Source organism: Cydia strobilella, chromosome 10, assembly GCF_947568885.1.
Source record: "Cydia strobilella chromosome 10, ilCydStro3.1, whole genome shotgun sequence".
Classification (NCBI taxonomy): Eukaryota; Metazoa; Arthropoda; class Insecta; order Lepidoptera; family Tortricidae; genus Cydia; species Cydia strobilella.
The window spans coordinates 6,288,501-6,307,253 of NC_086050.1; the positions used below are offsets into that span (position 1 = coordinate 6,288,501).

The 18,753-nt window shown below is 38.6% G+C and overlaps 2 protein-coding genes across 2 annotated transcripts; one reads left to right on the forward strand and one right to left on the reverse strand.

Annotated features, from left to right (window-relative positions):
• Window positions 1–628: 628 nt before the first annotated feature.
• On the forward strand, window positions 629–12,198 carry LOC134744883 (pleiotropic regulator 1). Its single transcript, XM_063678828.1, has 10 exons — window positions 629–885; window positions 1,376–1,500; window positions 6,318–6,542; window positions 6,926–7,012; window positions 7,270–7,355; window positions 8,087–8,209; window positions 8,807–8,878; window positions 10,170–10,344; window positions 11,179–11,324; window positions 11,988–12,198. The coding sequence occupies exons 1-10, from the start codon at window positions 770–772 to the stop codon at window positions 12,177–12,179; spliced, it is 1,347 nt and encodes a 448-aa protein (XP_063534898.1). The 5' UTR covers window positions 629–769; the 3' UTR covers window positions 12,180–12,198.
• Window positions 12,199–12,462: 264 nt separating this feature from the next.
• LOC134744884 (tubulin-folding cofactor B-like) lies at window positions 12,463–17,168 on the reverse strand. The gene is made up of 5 exons (XM_063678829.1): window positions 16,984–17,168; window positions 16,391–16,590; window positions 15,220–15,363; window positions 14,229–14,387; window positions 12,463–13,681 (listed from the first exon to the last, which is right to left on the reverse strand). Exons 1-5 carry the CDS (start codon window positions 17,104–17,106, stop codon window positions 13,564–13,566), a joined length of 744 nt encoding a protein of 247 aa, XP_063534899.1. The 5' UTR covers window positions 17,107–17,168; the 3' UTR covers window positions 12,463–13,563.
• Window positions 17,169–18,753: the final 1,585 nt, after the last annotated feature.

Below are 18,753 nucleotides of genomic sequence, written 5' to 3' on the forward strand. Positions count from 1 at the left end.
TGTATTGATGATGAGACTACGTTCTGGACATATCCCATTGAACCAATTCGGTTATTTAATGAAGAAAGTTCCTTCTCCTAATTGTGATGAATGTGATGTAGTAGAAGACGTGTACCATGTTATAATGGAATGTGTCCGGAATGAAGCTGCTCGGATACAACTGGGCATTTTCAAGCCATAATACTATGTTTGATGTCGGGGGCTGCAATAGCGTTCTGGCTGCTCCTCTGTCAGACTCCGCCATGGCGCTACTGCAGCTTGTACGAAAAGCTCTTGTTAATAGATTAAGTTAATTGTAAGAACATTGTATTGCTGTTTTCTATGGAGCGACATGTTCACCTCGGTGACAAGCTCTTAAATAAAGAGAAAAAAAAAAAAAAATTATACCGATATATGTTATAAAATACTCTTTCTTTGAAAACTGTAGGCATGAAGGATCGTTCTCTCTTACAAATTTTGAATTTCGCGCCTTTCTACTGACGAAGTTGGCTTGCCAGAGTGTAGGGTTCCAAGTTGGTTCCAAGGCCAGCTCCACGGAACCCCAACCACAAACAAATACATTCCTGAACGAAAAGTTGCTGTCATGTTTAGCTGTCAATACTCAATGTCACCCTGACAGATCAAAATTGACGCGACCGCGACGCCGTATGCCTATTAGGGCACGAATTTTATTATTATTTTTATAATAAATTAATATTAGGAATCTGTAGCTCAATAAGTAAATATTGAAACAACAGTTTAATTAGTATAAAATTTATAACGTAACAAAATGGCTGACGACGTGATAAAGCACTCGGTTCACACTTTGGTGTTCAGATCGTTAAAGAGGTCTCACGACATGTTCCTGGCTAACCAGGGGATGCTGCCGCCGATCGATGAGAAAGCGTGAGTATAAAACCCATATTTGTACTTAGAAAGTCCTATATTAGTTCGCCCATCAAAGATTTTTGACGATGAAACCATTCTAGGTTATTATATTTTGGAATATGTTTACCCTCAAGTTTGAGCGCAAACTTCGATAATACTACGAGAAAGTTGTAGTAAAAAAAACATGCGAACGTGTTCCTTTAACTGTATATTCTCAAGTTTTAAGTAGTAGTTACAAGTTGTAATTTTTCTAACTATAGTATACATTTAATGTTATTAATTAATCAGGTGTGAACTTATAATTTATACTGTTGACTATGCTACGGGTTCTTTCCTTGCATTAGTAAAGTTGCTTGAATTGATATTCTTGATGAATAGAGAACCTTATCATCATTAGTTGAATTGTTAAAAACAATACAATCAAAATATGACAACATTCACATTTCCATTAGTCTAATTTGGTATAATATTGTTTTATTGACAATGTTAACTGTCTTAAATGTTGCAGTGAGGAAGTCCTAAAGTCTGTGAAGGCCAGAGACAGCTATGGACAAGTAATGGCGGCAGTGCAGAAGGCTCAAGCTGTCAAGAAGCAGGAGGTAATGAGCCGGCCGGAGACACCACATGATACAGGTACGACAACATTACAGAGCAGCATTTGGGAACAGCATGGGTAGTATAATGACAATGACACTCTTAATAATGGAACAGGGCTCGGAAACTGTTGTATTTTTCAAGCCAGGAACGAAAAGGATTTCATTTCCGTTTGCGGTTATCTGTTAAAAAAACTATTCTAATGAGATACCACTTTATACCAATTCGTTTGTTTCCTTCGTCTCTTGTTTTTGTGGAACGAATTTAAAAATATTGAATCAAGATAGAATGAGTAAATTATTGCTATCTCTTTCATGTATGACGAGTTTAACCAAGAGTCTCCGAAAGCCGAGAGTAACTGGTATTATATTGTTCCCCATGAAACATAAAATTTTGTTCCCTCTTCTTACCGGTTACAGAATGTAATTTTGTAGTTCGTTCCATACGGTTTTTAATAAACGAAATAACATAATGCTTTTAGAATTTCACTACTGGTTCCGAGTATAGATTGTAAATACTATTTAATTTTATCATATTCTACTGCAATAATATCACATTGCCTATACATTGTGGCAAGATCATGATGATTAAATTGACCATTAAACATGTATAGTTACAAACTGCTGCCATTTTTCGACATAGGTAAAGACAGATACTTAACGAAGCATTTATTTAGTTAGTTTATTGTTTTCGGATTGCAATAAAAAAAACTAATAGTGTTGTGTTCCTGCCGGTGAGTAAGGTTGCCAGAGCTTGAGGGAGAGGAGTGTTAGGGTCGGCAACGCGCATGTAACTCTTCTGGATTTGCAGGCGTACATAGGCTATGGAGACTGCTTAACATCAGGCGGGCCGTATGCTTGTATGCCACCGACGTAGTATAAAAAAAAAAACTTAATCATGTTCGCAAATAGAACCCAAGTTTATGGTGTCAGTTTGTATCAGCAATGGATTGGTTGAAATTCCCAAAACCGGACAACAATAACTACAAAAGTTCGTTGACTTTTATCAAACGATTGACCGTCATGGCCATTAGTACTATAACATATTTGAGAAACGCGTTTCCCGAAGGGTGTTGCAATAGCGTGCCATTCGCGGGATTTAACTTGAGGTTGTTAAGGAAGAGATGTAATGATTCTATCGCTCAGTTTGTGAGCTCTTCGTTGAAAAACGCGTTCGAAGTGTTCGATAAGAAATATGTCCACCAATTAGCTCTCTGCTTCTACAACACCAACTCCAGCCCCGAGAATCTCCTGGAATACTACATCTTCGAATACGAATACAACTCTGAAGGCGTGTCGCTGATAATCAACGCTAAGAACGGGAGCAACGATAAGTCAATGCGGTGCTCTTTGGAGTTACTGAAGGATGGAACCGAGATGTTCCTAAGGTCCCTGCACCGGTTCTTCATGAACACGAACCATAGCTAGCTCCAATTAACTACGAAATTACCCTACGCATCTATTACACCAAAGATGCTCCCGAGGACTACCACCCACCCGGTTTCAAGGCAAGCACTGGACCAGACCCGGTGTCGGACATGCTGCGTTCGTCCCTGAGCGGCGTGGAGACGCCCTACCACAAACTCGTGGCTAGGGCTTTCGTGCGCGGGTTGATGGCTGCTGAGGCTGACGTCATTGAGCCATCAAATACACCACAAGTGACACGAGATGGTAAAGATGTACCACTCTTTTGTACATCTTTATTCGGAGACGTCATTCGAGCCAATGATTCGATGCCCCTGCGGCGAGGAAGATCCCCGAGAACAGGCACTAATCACGTGCCGTTACTGCCACTACCAGCAGCACGTGGCATGCTTCGGCCTCATAGTGCCAGTAGCGGAGTACTGTTGCGCGGATTGCGCCGAAATGGAGCCCTCTAGGAAGGCCACCTGCCACATTTTAGATTGTCTGAGAGGGAAGAGAAGAGACGCAAGCAGCAGACTCACAGTTTGGAAAGGTCAAGAAAGTGGAACTGCCTAGCCGGGACATATCTGAGAAGCTACCCCCGAGTGGCTCTCATCTCCCTGTCAACGTGCCGAGGCCTGAGAAGGGAGTGAAGAGGAATAGATCGAGGAGAGAGGGTGACTATACTCACAGTTTGGAAGGGTCGAGTAAAGAACTGCCCAGCCGGGACATATCTGACGTGCCGACGCCTAAGAAGAAATTGAAACAAGATTGAAACACCGAAGCCACTGAAATAACGGCTAGTAACAATAAGACTCCATTGATTTGTGTAGATTTCAACTATTTACTTTCGTTAAATTTTTTGCATAACTAGATTTAAGTTTCGTGTTCGAGTGGGGTGAATTTACGCTCTTATAATAAAATTTTCGTTGTTCAAAATTATCATAAATAAATAAAAAGATTGAAGAGGAAGAGGATTGAAACACCGAAGCCACTGAAATAACGGCTAGTAACAATAAGACACCATTGATTTGTGTAGATTTCAACTATTTACTTTCGTTAAATTTTTTGCCTAACTAGATTTAAGTTTCGTGTTCGAGTGGGGTGAATTTACGCTCTTATAATAAAATTTTCGTTGTTCAAAATTATCATAAATAAATAAAAAGATTGAAGAGGATTGAAACACCGAAGCCACTGAAATAACGGCTAGTAACAATAAGACACCATTGATTTGTGTAGATTTCAACTATTTACTTTCGTAAAAATTTTTGCCTAACTAGATTTAAGTTTCGTGTTCGAGTGGGGTGAATTTACGCTCTTATAATAAAATTTTCGTTGTTCAAAATTATCATAAATAAATAAAAAGATTAAAGAGGAAGAGGATTGAAACACCGAAGCCACTGAAATAACGGCTAGTAACAATAAGACACCATTGATTTGTGTAGATTTCAACTATTTACTTTCGTTAAATTTTTTGCATAACTAGATTTAAGTTTCGTGTTCGAGTGGGGTGAATAATAAAATTATAATAAAATTGTATAATAAAATCTCGATAACAAATACGTTAGACGAATGCCAACCACGCGAACAAGCAGGATTCCGCAAAAAGTTTTCAACTGCAGACCATATACAAGCTATTACCCAACTCATAGAAAAGGCAAAAGAATTTAGAATAATGTACTTATATATGTGCTTTATAAACTACACGAAGGCCTTCGACTCGCTGCACTTTGAAGCAATATGGTCATCATTGGCGCAACAAGGTGTAAATAAAAAATATATAAACATTATATCCAATATATATATAGTAGTATATTAGGCGGAAAAGAATCGCCTCCATGCTGAGACGGGTGCGCGGCAGCGGCAACAGTCTTCTCAGGGTGTTGGCCGAGCGCCTCGACTGCCCTGTTACGAAGTTTTGGGTGGAGGTGGCCATTGGGAGAGCGAAATAAAGCATGGCAACCTGCGCTCCTGGTCTCCGAGTGGCCACGTCTAACCAAATACCTAGCTTTTAGTTTTTACTTAGAGGTAAATATTTTTTAGTTGTACTATTATTAATTAATTTAGTACTTAACATAGTTTTTAGGTTTTTTTTTATACTAACACCGTTATGGATCAATGCAGATCTGAAATAAACGATTTTTATTTATTTATTATTTATATATAAAATGTTATGCGAAAGTGCGTCTAGAACGTGAAGGTCCAGCATTCCCAATACAAAAAGGAGTAAACAGGGGGACCCGCTTAGCCCAAAAATATTTTCAGCGGTGTTGGAATCTGTTTTCAGATGTGTAGAGTGGAAAGCGAAAGGCATAAAAATTGACGGAGAAATACTGAGCCACCTACATTTCGCGGACGACATAGTCGTTTTTGCGGACAGTGCAGCAATGGCGAGCAAGAGAGTAGGGCTGTCAATGAACAAATCAAAAACAAAGATCCTGGCCAACGGCGAACTCGTGGATATTGCTGTAGAGGACGAAAAAATAGAATACGTGCAAGAGTATATATATCTTGGCCAAACAGTGTCGTTTGAAGAAAACACAGAAAAGGAAATCCAAAGAAGAATATCTACATCGTGGAAAAAGTACTGGGGATTAAAGGAGATCATGAAAAACGGCTCTGTCCATATTAATATAAAGGAAAAACTACACGACATGACTATACCTAGGTACTTCTATGCTTAACATATGGTTGTCAGACATGGTCTTTAAGGAAGAAACGCCAACTCTTTGCCACCGCAAGATGGAAAGGAGTATGCTCGGGATAAAGATAGCAGACAGGGTAAACAACCACAAAATAAGAAAAACAACAAAAGTTGTAGATGTAAAAATCAAGATGAGGAAATTAAAATGGCAATGGGCAGGCCACATATGCCGTATGGAGAACAGGTGGACGAAGCGTTTGGTGGAATGGTACCCGTCCGAAGGATACAGAGGTCAAGGACACCCGAGGAAGAGATGGAGGGATGTCTTCACTGAAATAACGGGTGTCGATTGGATGCGTAAGGCTCGTGACAGAGCACTGTGGAAGAGCTTGGGGGAGGCCTACGCCACGGAGGCGACTACTATTACCTAAATAAACTGTTAAACTGATTAAATTATTAATATTGTCTTCGGTTACCGCGGTAGTTACTCATGAAATAAAACTATGAAACCGGATTATATCGCGTCACCCGTTGACCACGAACGCTGTAAAGAGTTCGAAACGTCGGAATGTATTATAAATTCAATATACGCGATATAATCCGTTTTCATAGTTTTATTTCATGATTAAATGATTATTAAATTAAATGATTATTATTATGATTAAATGTAATAGTAGAAATAAAAGCTATTTTCTATTTATTTTTTATTTTATATAGTTACAAACTGTAGAATATTGACTTGGCAATTCTTGATCATTAAAAAGTATCCAGTCTTATCACCTAACCATGTATGTTATTGGTTCTAACAGAAATGGCAGAATCAGCAGCTCTAGGGTCCGATGGCGCCATGCTCCCGTTCACAGGACCCGCACCATCCCCCGCGCCCACATCCACTGCTCTCGCGCCCCGGAAACCACCTACCATGCCCAAACCCAAGTGGCACGCTCCGTGGAAACTGTTCAGAGTTATATCGGGCCATCTTGGCTGGGTGCGGTGTGTTACTGTTGAGCCAGGGAACGAGTGGTTTGCTACAGGTAAATTTACTTTTGGTTATTCTGTTGGTCCTATGATGTCTGCTTTACATCTTAAATTATTCCATTCATCTTGTATTCAGAATAAATTATTATGAAAGTAGAATCATCCATAATTCAGGAATTCCTACACTCGTGCTCTGCACACATGCCATTGCTGGGATTTGAGCCAAGGACCCCAAGATATGTAAGCAGGAGCTTCCAACTAGACCAAAGTGATCATTAAAATGATTACAAGATGATGAATAGAATGAAATAGGTGAAAGACGGGAACCCACTTATAGGTTCACTCGTGCCTCTCTGTCCGTTCGTCCGTCCGTCACAGTCACAGGGTTGGTTTATTAAATAAGAATTTTATAATTCGCAAATTCTATTTCGTGTTTCAGGAGCCGCAGATCGTGTTATCAAGATTTGGGATCTGGCCAGTGGTAAACTTAAGGTGTCGCTCACGGGACACGTCAGTACAGTTAGAGGTAAGAAACCTCATAGTTAAGTTATCAAAATTTATTTCAACGTCATCAACTGCATTCACATATAAATAAATGGCGCTGTCGAACTTTTATTAAATTCAATCGACCGCAATTTCAACAGAATATTTTACGAAACTGAAATAAACGAAATTTAAATAGTATATCAATCGGCGTTGTATATGAAATTATTTAAACAAAATTTAATAATAAGTATGTAATAGTTACAGGACAGTTATATATGTCAATAAAAATAATTTCAGGTTTAGAAGTGTCATCAAGACATCCATACTTGTTCAGCTGTGGTGAAGACAGACAAGTTAAATGTTGGGACTTAGAATATAATAAGGTAATTAAATATTTATATACACATGTGTTCTCCATGTTTTGCTGGTAATTAGACCTAATTACACCGTTAACGAAAATTTCGTCGAGATCTTTGGATCCGTCCTGAATCTTCACTGAATAACTTGGCTTCATAAAGCAGTATGATACTAGTAATTCGCTGCGATCAGTTCAATAACTGTTTTTTGTTCAGCTTTATTCAATTTATTTACAATCTAGTCCTCCAAAGTCCATCAAGAGTCGATTAATTCAAAATTTGGCGATTGCGCTGCGAATTCCCGCAAAGCGCTCCATTCTCCAAATTCGGAAGCTCCTTTATGTACAGTACAGTCGCGATCAGATATATCGGAGTGGTCAAGTTGTTCGTAAATATCTGAACACGCACTCTAACACCTTGACAATAGAGGCGTGTTCAGATATTTGAGTGCGCCTTAGCCGCTCCGATATATCTGATGGCGACTGTACCAGAGACTAGTCTTAACTGCATTACTATAGTATGAATCCTAGACGCCTAAGACCCTAACCAGGTAAACAAAAGCCATTTTTCCTTTTTGCGAGCGGTCGGCCATAGTGTCTGAGCGCGTGCCATTTTGTCTGAGCGTGTGGCATGCGTTCAGACACAATGGCCGACCGCTCACATAAAAGAAACAATGCTTTTGTTTAACAGATTAGGCTCTTAGGCGTAAAAATAATTTGTGAAGATTCATACTATAGTAATAATTATGATGATTGCAGGTGATCCGGCATTACCACGGGCACCTGTCGGCGGTGTACACACTCGCCCTGCACCCCAGCATCGACGTGCTGGTGACTGCGGGACGCGACGCCACCGCCAGAGTGTGGGACATGCGCACTAAGGTCATTTTACTTTTTACTTTCGCTCTAAAATTTAAAGACCCGCCCTGCATCTACCTTGACCCATTGTCGCATCGGTGATGGAAAACCACATTTGCAGGTAATGTCACACTAGGTACAGAAGATTCACTCTCTAACAAAACGCGTCTATTACGACAGATATGACCGCTAGGTGGCGCAAGCGCGAACAGGCGTCCGTTCCGTAGCGGTGCGCGGCAACTACTATAACTAGACACCAAAATTGGTGTGGGCCGCTTGTACTTGTAGCGACGCGACGAAATCGCGGAGTAAGCTACACCTGGTAATGTGAGGTCGGTGGAAGAGAGGAAGGTGTTTTTTTCTGCTGACCCGATGTCGCCTTGGTGGGAGTTGAGGGATTGAAATGGCTGAGGACAACATACCATAACAACTTATGGACCTACGTAATTCGGTAATTGTTTTTAGCGTTCGAATTGTTTTCAACTAATTGCCCGTTATTTGACGTATTCAAAAATGTTACGCATATGCCAACATCATTCGTTGCTAGAAAAAAGTAGTATTCTAAAATTTGAAATTTTATCAATTATAAATTTTAATTGAATCCTATTTCTGTGTTGACAGGCCAATGTGCACACCCTCACAGGACACACAGACACCATTGCGTCACTCCAGTGCCAGGCAGGTGAACCACAGGTTAGTGACATTGAACTATTTTGTATCATACTTTATATTCGAATATACAGGAAAGAAAAGTATTTAGACACCCGCAATTTTCACCATACAATTGTATACAAAAAATATTTTTCATCATCACTGTTCGATCGCAGGCAAATGACTCTCTTACATGTTGGATTGATATTTAATTTAGGTAAATATACCTATATTAAGCCATTGAGCCTCAAATTGTTGCCAACGACATCATTTTAAATTTAGAGTTTACTCTATGCAACGATTTAAGAAACCCTTATGTAGTAGTTCATACAAAATAAAACGATTTTGTACTGGAAAACGATTTATGGATTTTTTACGCTTGCCATTTGGTAAATAGGCAATGTACACGAATATTCTGCACATCATTTTCAAGCTCGATATGTCTGTTAAATTAAAAAAGTAAACTGCACAAAAAAATTGTTACCCGACTGCGACTTAGCGGTCTAATTCTGAAAGTCGATTTTGTATACAAGAAAGTTTTATAAGAAAAATATAAATTTCTGTGGAAATTAGCTTAAAGTAAATAGAGTAGTAAATAAAGTAAATTAATTAGTTGATGCCGGATAATTCGTATTTCTATACAAAATAAGGTTTTTTTTAATAAATAACCTAGCAATACATCATAGTGTCGAAAAGAAATATATCATAGGAGCAAAGGTGAATGAACCTGGCTTCAACTCATAGTTCGGCACGCAACATCCAGTTTGTATATAAGATTCTTGGGTACTGTCATAGTAAATTTTGTAACCACAGTAAATTCACTGCCATCTATCGACACACTTTAAAACTAAAAATAAAAATTTATAAAAGTACGATAAAATGTATTTAAAGATGGCAAATGTTTTTTTTTATTTGCATTAATTATTTTTATGATTTTGACCCATGTTCTTTCACTGATATGCGTTAAAATTGTTAAATAACAAACGAAACCGTCAACGCCCTCTATACGAGAGTAGGCCAAAGGTACTAGCGCCATCTGATAGAGAGTCAAATTTTCTTGATTTTCGAGGCACGTTTTTTCCTTAGACTGTATCCATCTATTACGGAGTTATATCTATCATTGATATTAGGAATATAACAGTATATTTTAAGTTACTCAATGATATCAACTGGCTGAAAACCATTACAAAATAAAGGGATCAAAATTCATTCTGCCTTTTTATTTTGAAATGGTATTAATAATAATTTTTAATATTGTGTTATTTGTTATAAATTCGAAAAACTAGTTACCATTTTCGGTGGCTACACAGTGATGATATAATTTGTGTTTCAGATCATCACAGGCTCGCACGACTCCACGATCCGGCTCTGGGACTTGGCTGCAGGCAAATCTCTGTGCACACTTACCAACCACAAGAAATCTGTGCGGTCCATCGTGATCCACCCTACGCTATACACCTTCGCTTCGGCTTCGCCAGACAATATTAAACAGTGGAAGTGTCCAGAAGGTAAACAAGTCAACTTAAGCTTAGTCTAAAACCTTTTAAACAATTATACTTACATCATCTTATATTCAATTGCAGCAGTGTGGGAAGATCAAAAACTATTAGAGCTTTTCTCTGAAAGAAAATGTACTGAGACGTTTATTTTAGTAACTGTTACCTGTGTTAATAAGGGCAAAGTTTAGGCCCCTTACGCACTAGCGGTTGGCCGCGGCGCTAAGGCTGTTCGTTTGAGCGGCCAGCCGCCTGACGCGGTTGTTACAGCGGCTGGCCGCTATGGCGGCCAACCGCGATGAAATAACGTAAAGCGGCTGGACCGCTCGGCGTCTTTGGTCCATTAACAAAATAGACGCCGTCGAGGTAGCTTGTGTTAGTTGTGTTATATATTTGTATTACCTAAAACAATGAAAGAAAAAAAAAAGATTTACATTACAAACTTTGGTAAACGTAAAACAACAGTCAACCATAGCTGTCGCAGCTTGTGCAATAAACATAGTGCAACTTTATGGTGACAGTCGGGTCCGACTTAAAAAAAAAAATGTTATTTTTTTTGCTTTACTATAAAAAATACCGGCGGCTCGCCGCACACTGAATCGCCAGTGCGTATAAAGAAGTTGGCGGCCAGCCGCGAAGCAGGCCGCAGCTCTTCTTTCAACCGCCGCGGTTGAAATTTTGTGGCGGTCAAGTGCGTACGATCTTAAGCGGTTGCATATTAAACTGGAAAAGCGGCTGGCCGCGCGGCTAGCCGTCCCCGCGGTTAACCGCTAGTGCATAAGGGCCCTAATAGTCGACTTTTTATAGCGTTTATATCTGATAGACTATTTATTCAATAATTTCCAGGAAAATTCATCCAGAACTTATCCGGCCACAACGCCATCGTGAACTGCATGGCTGTGAACCCTGAAGGCGTCCTCGTCAGCGGCGGCGACAACGGCACCATGTACTGCTGGGACTGGCGCACCGGGTACAACTTCCAGCGGTTGCAGGTCTGTTTACAGCACTAGGAAACATGTAGAACTAGGACGGAACGTAGAACGAGGCGGAGAAAATGGCACCATGTACTGCTGGGACTAGCGCATGGGGTACAACTTCCAGCGGTTGCAGGTCTGTTTACAGCACTAGGGAACATGTAGAACTAGGACGGAACGTAGAACGAGGCGGAGAAAACCGGCACCATGTACTGCTGGGACTGGCGCACCGGCTACAACTTCCAGCGGTTGCAGGTGTGTTTATCTCTTTTTGGTATGGTTATACTGGGGTAAGTAAGTGCAAAAAGTATGCATTTTTTTCTCAGGCGATGCTGCTTGGCACGATTCAACGTCAAAAAAAAAGCTGATTTTTCCGTGCAAATCCCCCTTTTTGGGGGGACGGCGGATGAAGGGGGGGGGGAAGGGTCGGCTCAAATATATTTTCTACGTGACATCGTGATAAAATTGTGTCCGTCACTTTCAATCCCGCAATGTTAAAATGTGACGGTTATATTATCACGTGGATAAAGGCATACACCTACTGTTTTTTACGTTTCATTTTGAGCTTACCATCAATAATCAGAGAGCCAGTGTCACACAATTGACTCAGCCCACGCTACACTATGAGTTTGGTAGGTAGTATATTTTGATCTTTAAATTAAATTTTTCCTTTCCCCTCAGTCGGCAGTCCAGCCCGGCTCCATGGACTCCGAGGCGGGCATCTTCGCGATGACCTACGACCGCTCCGGCGCGCGCCTCATCACGGCCGAGGCCGACAAGAGCATCAAGATATACCGCGAGGATGACACGGCCTCGGAGGAGACTCATCCTATTAACTGGCGTCCGGAGATTCTCAAGAGGAGGAAGTTTTAATAAATTACGGATTTTTTAAGTACTTTCTTTTATTTTTACCATCTTGCACGTATTTAGTGTGATAATTAGGATTCCGTACCCAAAGAGTAAAAACGGGTCCCTATGACTAAGACTAAAGTACGTAATTTGTACGTGATGTCAGAAAAATAGTTTAGAAAAGCGACAATAATAAAAATTATGTACTGCAGTTCAAGAATCTTTCATTATGGCCTAAGTTAAGTATAATATCAATCTCATTATAATACCATTTATGGAAAGTAAATGAATCAATAGAAAAACATCGTTTTAGTATTTTATTTATTTTAAAAAATAGTGCTTTATAAATTAAACATTACAAAGCGAATTTACAAATTACATAATGTTAAGCGAGTATAATTTAAAAGATATGTCTCGACCTCGTGGAATGGATTTTTAAGATGATTGTTAACAATGAATCAAAAATTCTTTAGAGACTAAAGAAATACGTACAAAATCAACTTTTTTTACAAAACGCCATTTTTTTTGTTTAATTAAAAAATAACATGGATATACTGAAATAAATGTCATATACGAAGGAAAAAATTACCAAAGCCTCCAGTGTTGAAAAAACACAAATTAAAATATTTTCATAGAAAATAATTTAATTTGTTCTTATAGTAACATGGATATAAGTACCTAATTCAACAAAGTGCTATGGTCCGTTCCTTCATAAATACGATAGAAAAGATTCTATCAAATTAATGTGGTTGGATAGAGTAAAAATATTCTTAAAATGCACGAAGGTGCCCCCACAAGTTCTCATATACATATTTTCAATTTGGATCCAAATTGTACGGAAATTCATCCATACTACAGAAGTTAGATCCGGACGGAAAACCCTATGAGCGAAAAATCGTTTAGTGTAATGCGTATTATAAGAATTATTTGAAATCAAGTAATTTACTGTATATTTTTAAGGTGAGCGCAAAATATTGTTTCATTATTTTAAAATATCATAATTTTAGTACACTATTAAATAATACAAAAACCTCACTCCATTAGTCAATTTGCGTCTTGCAAACTTATGAGTCGTGAGTTAACTTGCCCGCAAGCTATAAGTATGAAAAATAAATGCAAGCATTAAATAAAACATCAAATCTATCACATAAGTGCACAGTTCGCAGCATAAATAGCTAAGCAGTTTTCGCACACAAAGTTAAGAGAGCAATTATTGAAAATTCCATATGCTTAGCAACGTTTGCTGTTGACTGTACAGCGAGCTGTAATATTGCATGGACAAACTAAGAACAAATTCCTTTCTGTGTCTATGCAATTTTGCAATTTCCGTACATCGCGAAGATAAATTTGACGAATGCAGAGGTTTACGTTAATTTATAAAAAGAATGAGCGTTTTCAGTGATCGCGATCATATCTCATCGTCGAGATCAAATTCCTCTTCGGGAAAGTCGCCGACTGTGACGTATGTTGGCTTGACGAAGCCGCCGTATTTCGGAGGGCAAGTGAAGTACCGCTTGCCGTTCACCCTGCAATGATACAATAAATACATGAATCATAATACATTATTAAACTAAATGGATCTTTAATAGTTTCGCTTTCATAAGTAAGCATTACATGTACTAGTATTTGGTGTTAGTAATAAATATTCGAAAACTTTTTTTCGAAAAAACATCAACTTTTGGGTTATTTCTATTCAGAATCACGTGGACTATCGATTTAAAGGGGGGGGGAGGGGGGGGGGGAAGGAAGGATTTTCACATACATTTTGTATGGGCTAAAACTAGGGACACTTTGTTTCAATCAAAAGTCCTCGTGATTCTGTTCCGAGTCGAAATAACCCAAAAGATGTTAGATACTCGAAAAACAGTATATGGTACCATTTTTTCTGAAAATCCCCCCAGATACCAAATTGAGGTACACATGTCTAACTCTAGTATATTTATCTTCTGGTTTACACTGCCAGTTTTATCTTTAGTCACAAGTCGTCAAGTAGTCCCTTTGGGTTCCACCAGGTATTGTGTTTGGTTGTAAAATTATTTCTTATCAATAAACCATTTTTTTGTAAGTACTTACTCTCCGTCGTTCTTGCCTCTCGGCTCGTCATACTGCACGCCGATCCACAATCCTTTAGCGCCCTCTAGCGGCCCGTTGTACCGCACTGTCGCCCGCCGTACGCCCTGCGACGGCACGCGCACTTCGCAACGCGCGCCTACAAGCACCGCAGCTGCCAGACTAGAAAAAAATTAAATACCATACCACATTCAAAATAGTGCCATTTTATATTCTCTAGACACTTTTAGTCAGGATAGATAAATTTGCATTTACTATTGCAGGGCTTTTTGACACTAACAACATTTTTTTTCAGCTGGCTCTATTATTTACCCTCAAACACATATCACCAGACAGAGCCGTCACAGACAACATCATTTTCGTCATTTCCACTACATTGTGTCTTGTGCTCAGTTGCTCACGTGATAGACTACCAATATCATTAGCTTCTTTGATTCTTCCCAAGCTGCGTCTGTGATGCATGTTTGCCAAAATGTTATGGCACTAAAATTAAATGTTTAAGCGACACACCTTAATCGCGTCACGCGTCGCGTAATCGTAAATCTTGACTGGATGCACAAAGGGAATCTTGGCGGGCACATGGTACAACAGTTCCTCATACAACTACAAATTTTGTCCCCTGGCTGACAGGACAGATAAATAAAAATAAATTGGCAATTCCGAAATTCCGTTTAAATAGAGTAAATAATATGTCATTTATGGGGAACAGTGTGCGCTTTTATAATAAGTTACCATCTAATTTAACGAAATTGTCAATGAATAAATTCAAGTCAATTGTAAAACGACAGCTTTTACAAAAAGCTTATTATACGGTTAAGGAATTCGTAGAAGATAAGGATGCATTTATGTTAAAATAGAATAATTATGTATATATAGTTATAAGTTGACATGTAAAAGAGCTAGCTTAAGCCTATTTACAGAATAAACATTTTGAATTGAATTGACAGAATGAAAAAAATTATAATACAGAAACAGTAAACAAATGATAGCATACCTTGCTTCCTCCTCCAGTTCCTTCTCCTGCTGCTCTTTCATTTTAGCCATCTCCTCCTCATTGTACTTGCCAAGCCTGTTACGCTGCAGGAATGAGCGCACTGTGTCTCCTTTCTTCTCATACTCCTCTTCTGACAAACGAAATCTGAAATGATAACAAAAAAATAGGCTTTATTATTAAAATGTGTCAACACAAACTATGGTTAGTTGTCCAGGGGAAAAATAACTCTTAACATCATGATTTTATTCTATTTAAATTGACCAAACATGCATTTTTGTGGTATATAGTTGTTACAAGCCATTCCCATAATGGGCCATCTACTAAGTATTATTATTATTTGTAGAATGTGATACATCTTGTAACAAACTGTGCCACTTGAATTTGTCACTTGGACAATGACCGAAAATTAAAACATGCCCTAAAATAAGAAGTCTGAAAAATGAAATAAAACATACTAATGTACCTTTCCCCTGCTGTTCTTAAACCAACCGACCAATGTTTTTTGATGACCGGTCTGGTCTAGTGGGTAGTGACCCTGCCTGTGAAGCCGATGGTCCTGGGTTCGAATCCCGGTAAGGGCATTTTTTTGTGTGATGAGCACAGATATTTGTTTCTGAGTCATAGGTGTTTTCTATGTATTTAAGTATTTATATATTATATATATTGTTGTCCAAGTACCCATAACACAAGCCTCCTTGGGCTTACCGTGGGACTTAGTATATCTGTGTTAGAATGTCCTATAATATTTTATTCTTTTTTGCCCTGACAGCCTAGCGGCTGTCAGCCTAGCCTGCCTTACAGCGACTTGAGCTTAAATGAGCCGGATACATCTGCCTCATGCCTATCAACTTGTTGGCCAAGCACACTACAGAGTGGACACCAAACACTGTGTCCCTGCAGACCTCATAGGAGGTGGCGGCACAACCTTGAAGTCTTTCAAAAAGGTTGGCCTAACTTTGTCTTAGTTGTGTACAGTTGCCTTCAGATATATCGGAGCGGCCAAGGCGCTCACAAATGTCTGAACACGCCTCTATTGTCAAGGCGCTAGAGCACGTGTTCAGATATTTTTGAGCAAATCGGCCGCTCTGATATATCTGATGGTGACTGTACAAGGGGGAGGCCTTTGCCCAGGAGTGGGACACAACAAGCTAAAAAATAAATAATAATATACCTTTCTGCACTATCTGATGAACTAACATCACTGAGCAATGCAAATTTGTCCTCCACATGAATTCTCATTCCATCGTCAATTGGGTAGGACCCGATCAGGGCATTGTCGTTGTCAATGTCACAAACATAATTGTTTTTACTGTCAAACAACTTCAGTTTCATTGTGGTAGCATTGCCTCCAGTAACAAGTTCTAGCTTTGTCTAAAAAAAGAGTGGCTCTGTTAATGTTAAGCTGAAATTAATTACTATTACAATTTTCTTGTATTTAACTTTGTTTATAGAGAATACTGTTAAATTGACTGGGAAGGAAAATAATTAATAATAATACTTATTGATGAAATGGAGGGATTATTCAATCAATCAGGAAGGCTTTTGTCAAGCAGTAGGACGGCATAGGAGCCAAATAAAAAACTTAATTCTGCCGATTATGCCAGCCTGTTATAATTCGATTCTGCTTTAGGGATGTTTTTTTAAAATCAGGTATTTTATACCTCATATATGTTTTCCAGGGAAAAAAATAAGCCTTTTCTTGTTTTTTTTTTTAAATTTAACGTAATTTAAAAATAATCTACACGGTATGTGACTCATTATAACCTTAAACTCGGAGACGGTTATTCCTTTTTTGAAACGCCTCTCGACTGGCGCTCCGGTATCAGCGTCAGATTTCGTGATATGCACGTTCACAAAATCTTGGGTAATTACTTGTATATTCTCCATAATTTACAATATTTATTACACACAAACAAATCTCAAAATTGCCTTTGTACTATCTGTCAAATATATGTCAATGTCAAGCAAATAAAAGAAAATCAACGACAGAGTCCGTTCAAAAACTTAATGATAATGTATAAACTTTAATACTTTTCAACGAAAATTATGTTTATTTTATTTAAACATTAAAAGTAAATAAATAAATATATAAATATTAGGGGACATCTTACACAGATCAACCGTATTGTATTGTAATATATATGGAATGTAGAGGTAGTAATATATAGGAGACTATATGACATGAACCATAGAGGTATAATAATGTAGAGATGAGACGGGGGAGGGAGGGGCAGCAAATAACCCGACCAAATTGCGCAGGTTGTTTCTGGTATGTGGTCAGAAATGTTAAAACGCGTTTTAAATTTTGTCGCATTGCGTATGTTCTGTCCCTCACGGTCGCACGGATGCACATCTATATAAAATACTAGGTGTATGGTCTAGGTACTTCAGTGTATGGTGGCGCCGCCTATTTACTGTTTTTTACGGTCACTTTTTGATACATGAAGATTCATTTCCTTACCTCTACCTTCCATCGAAGGTAGAGGTAAGGAAAATAATAATAAGATAGAGCGGTACTGTCATAGTAGATTTTGTAACCACAGTAAATTCACTGCCATCTATCGACACACCTTAAAACTAAAAATGAAGATTTATAAAAATACGATAAAATGTATTTACCTATAAATATGGATAAATGATTTTTTTATTTGCATTAATTATTTTTATGATTTTGACCCATGTTCTTTCTCTGATATGCGTTTAAATTGTTAAATAACAAACAAAACCGTCAACGCCATCTATACGACAGTAGGCCAAAGTAGCGCCCTCTGATCGAGAATCAAATTTTCTTGATTTTCGAGGCACGTTTTTTCCTTAGACTGTATCCATCTATTACGGAGTTATATCTATCTTTGTTTATATTAACATTTTAAAGTTTATCGTAATTAAAGATATTACTTTTGTACAGTCTAATGCCATTAGAGGGCGTTGATTTGCCCGATTGTAGTTCTCACTGTTCTCAAGGTTTGAAAACAGTTTAAAGCATCTTGTACAGATGGCGTGAAACTCAAAAACAATTAAGCTGTTTGTTCCTTAGCGGTCACGTTTACAGTTCTTACAAAAATTGAAAAAAAAAAAGATAAAAAAGCTGGAGTGGTCCGATTTCTTTGCACCTGAGTGTATTCTAAGATGTCCGAAACACGAACCGTGGCACATCCAACCATTTCCCGACGTAACCATCACAAGTAAAGTTCCTCAAGTGGGCCTACATAAATAATATCCGGCATACGCCTTCCTTTGTCATCTCGGTATCCTCTAAAATGGAGCTAATTACACCTCTGGTCCCCATTTAATTAACGACAATGTAAACAACATTAGGACGGCCACAAAAGCGCAACTTGGTCCATCGGGACGTGGCCGCTCGAGAATGGACTCTTGATTAATTAATAGTTCCACAATGAGGATTAGGTCAAGTTGTCTTTGGATTTAGGATGCCTTTATGCCCTGGGAATAGGATGACAACCTATTAATGGTTATTTATGGCTTATTAAATATTTACGTCGACTTCCTGATAAAAGGAAGAGAGAAAGGTAG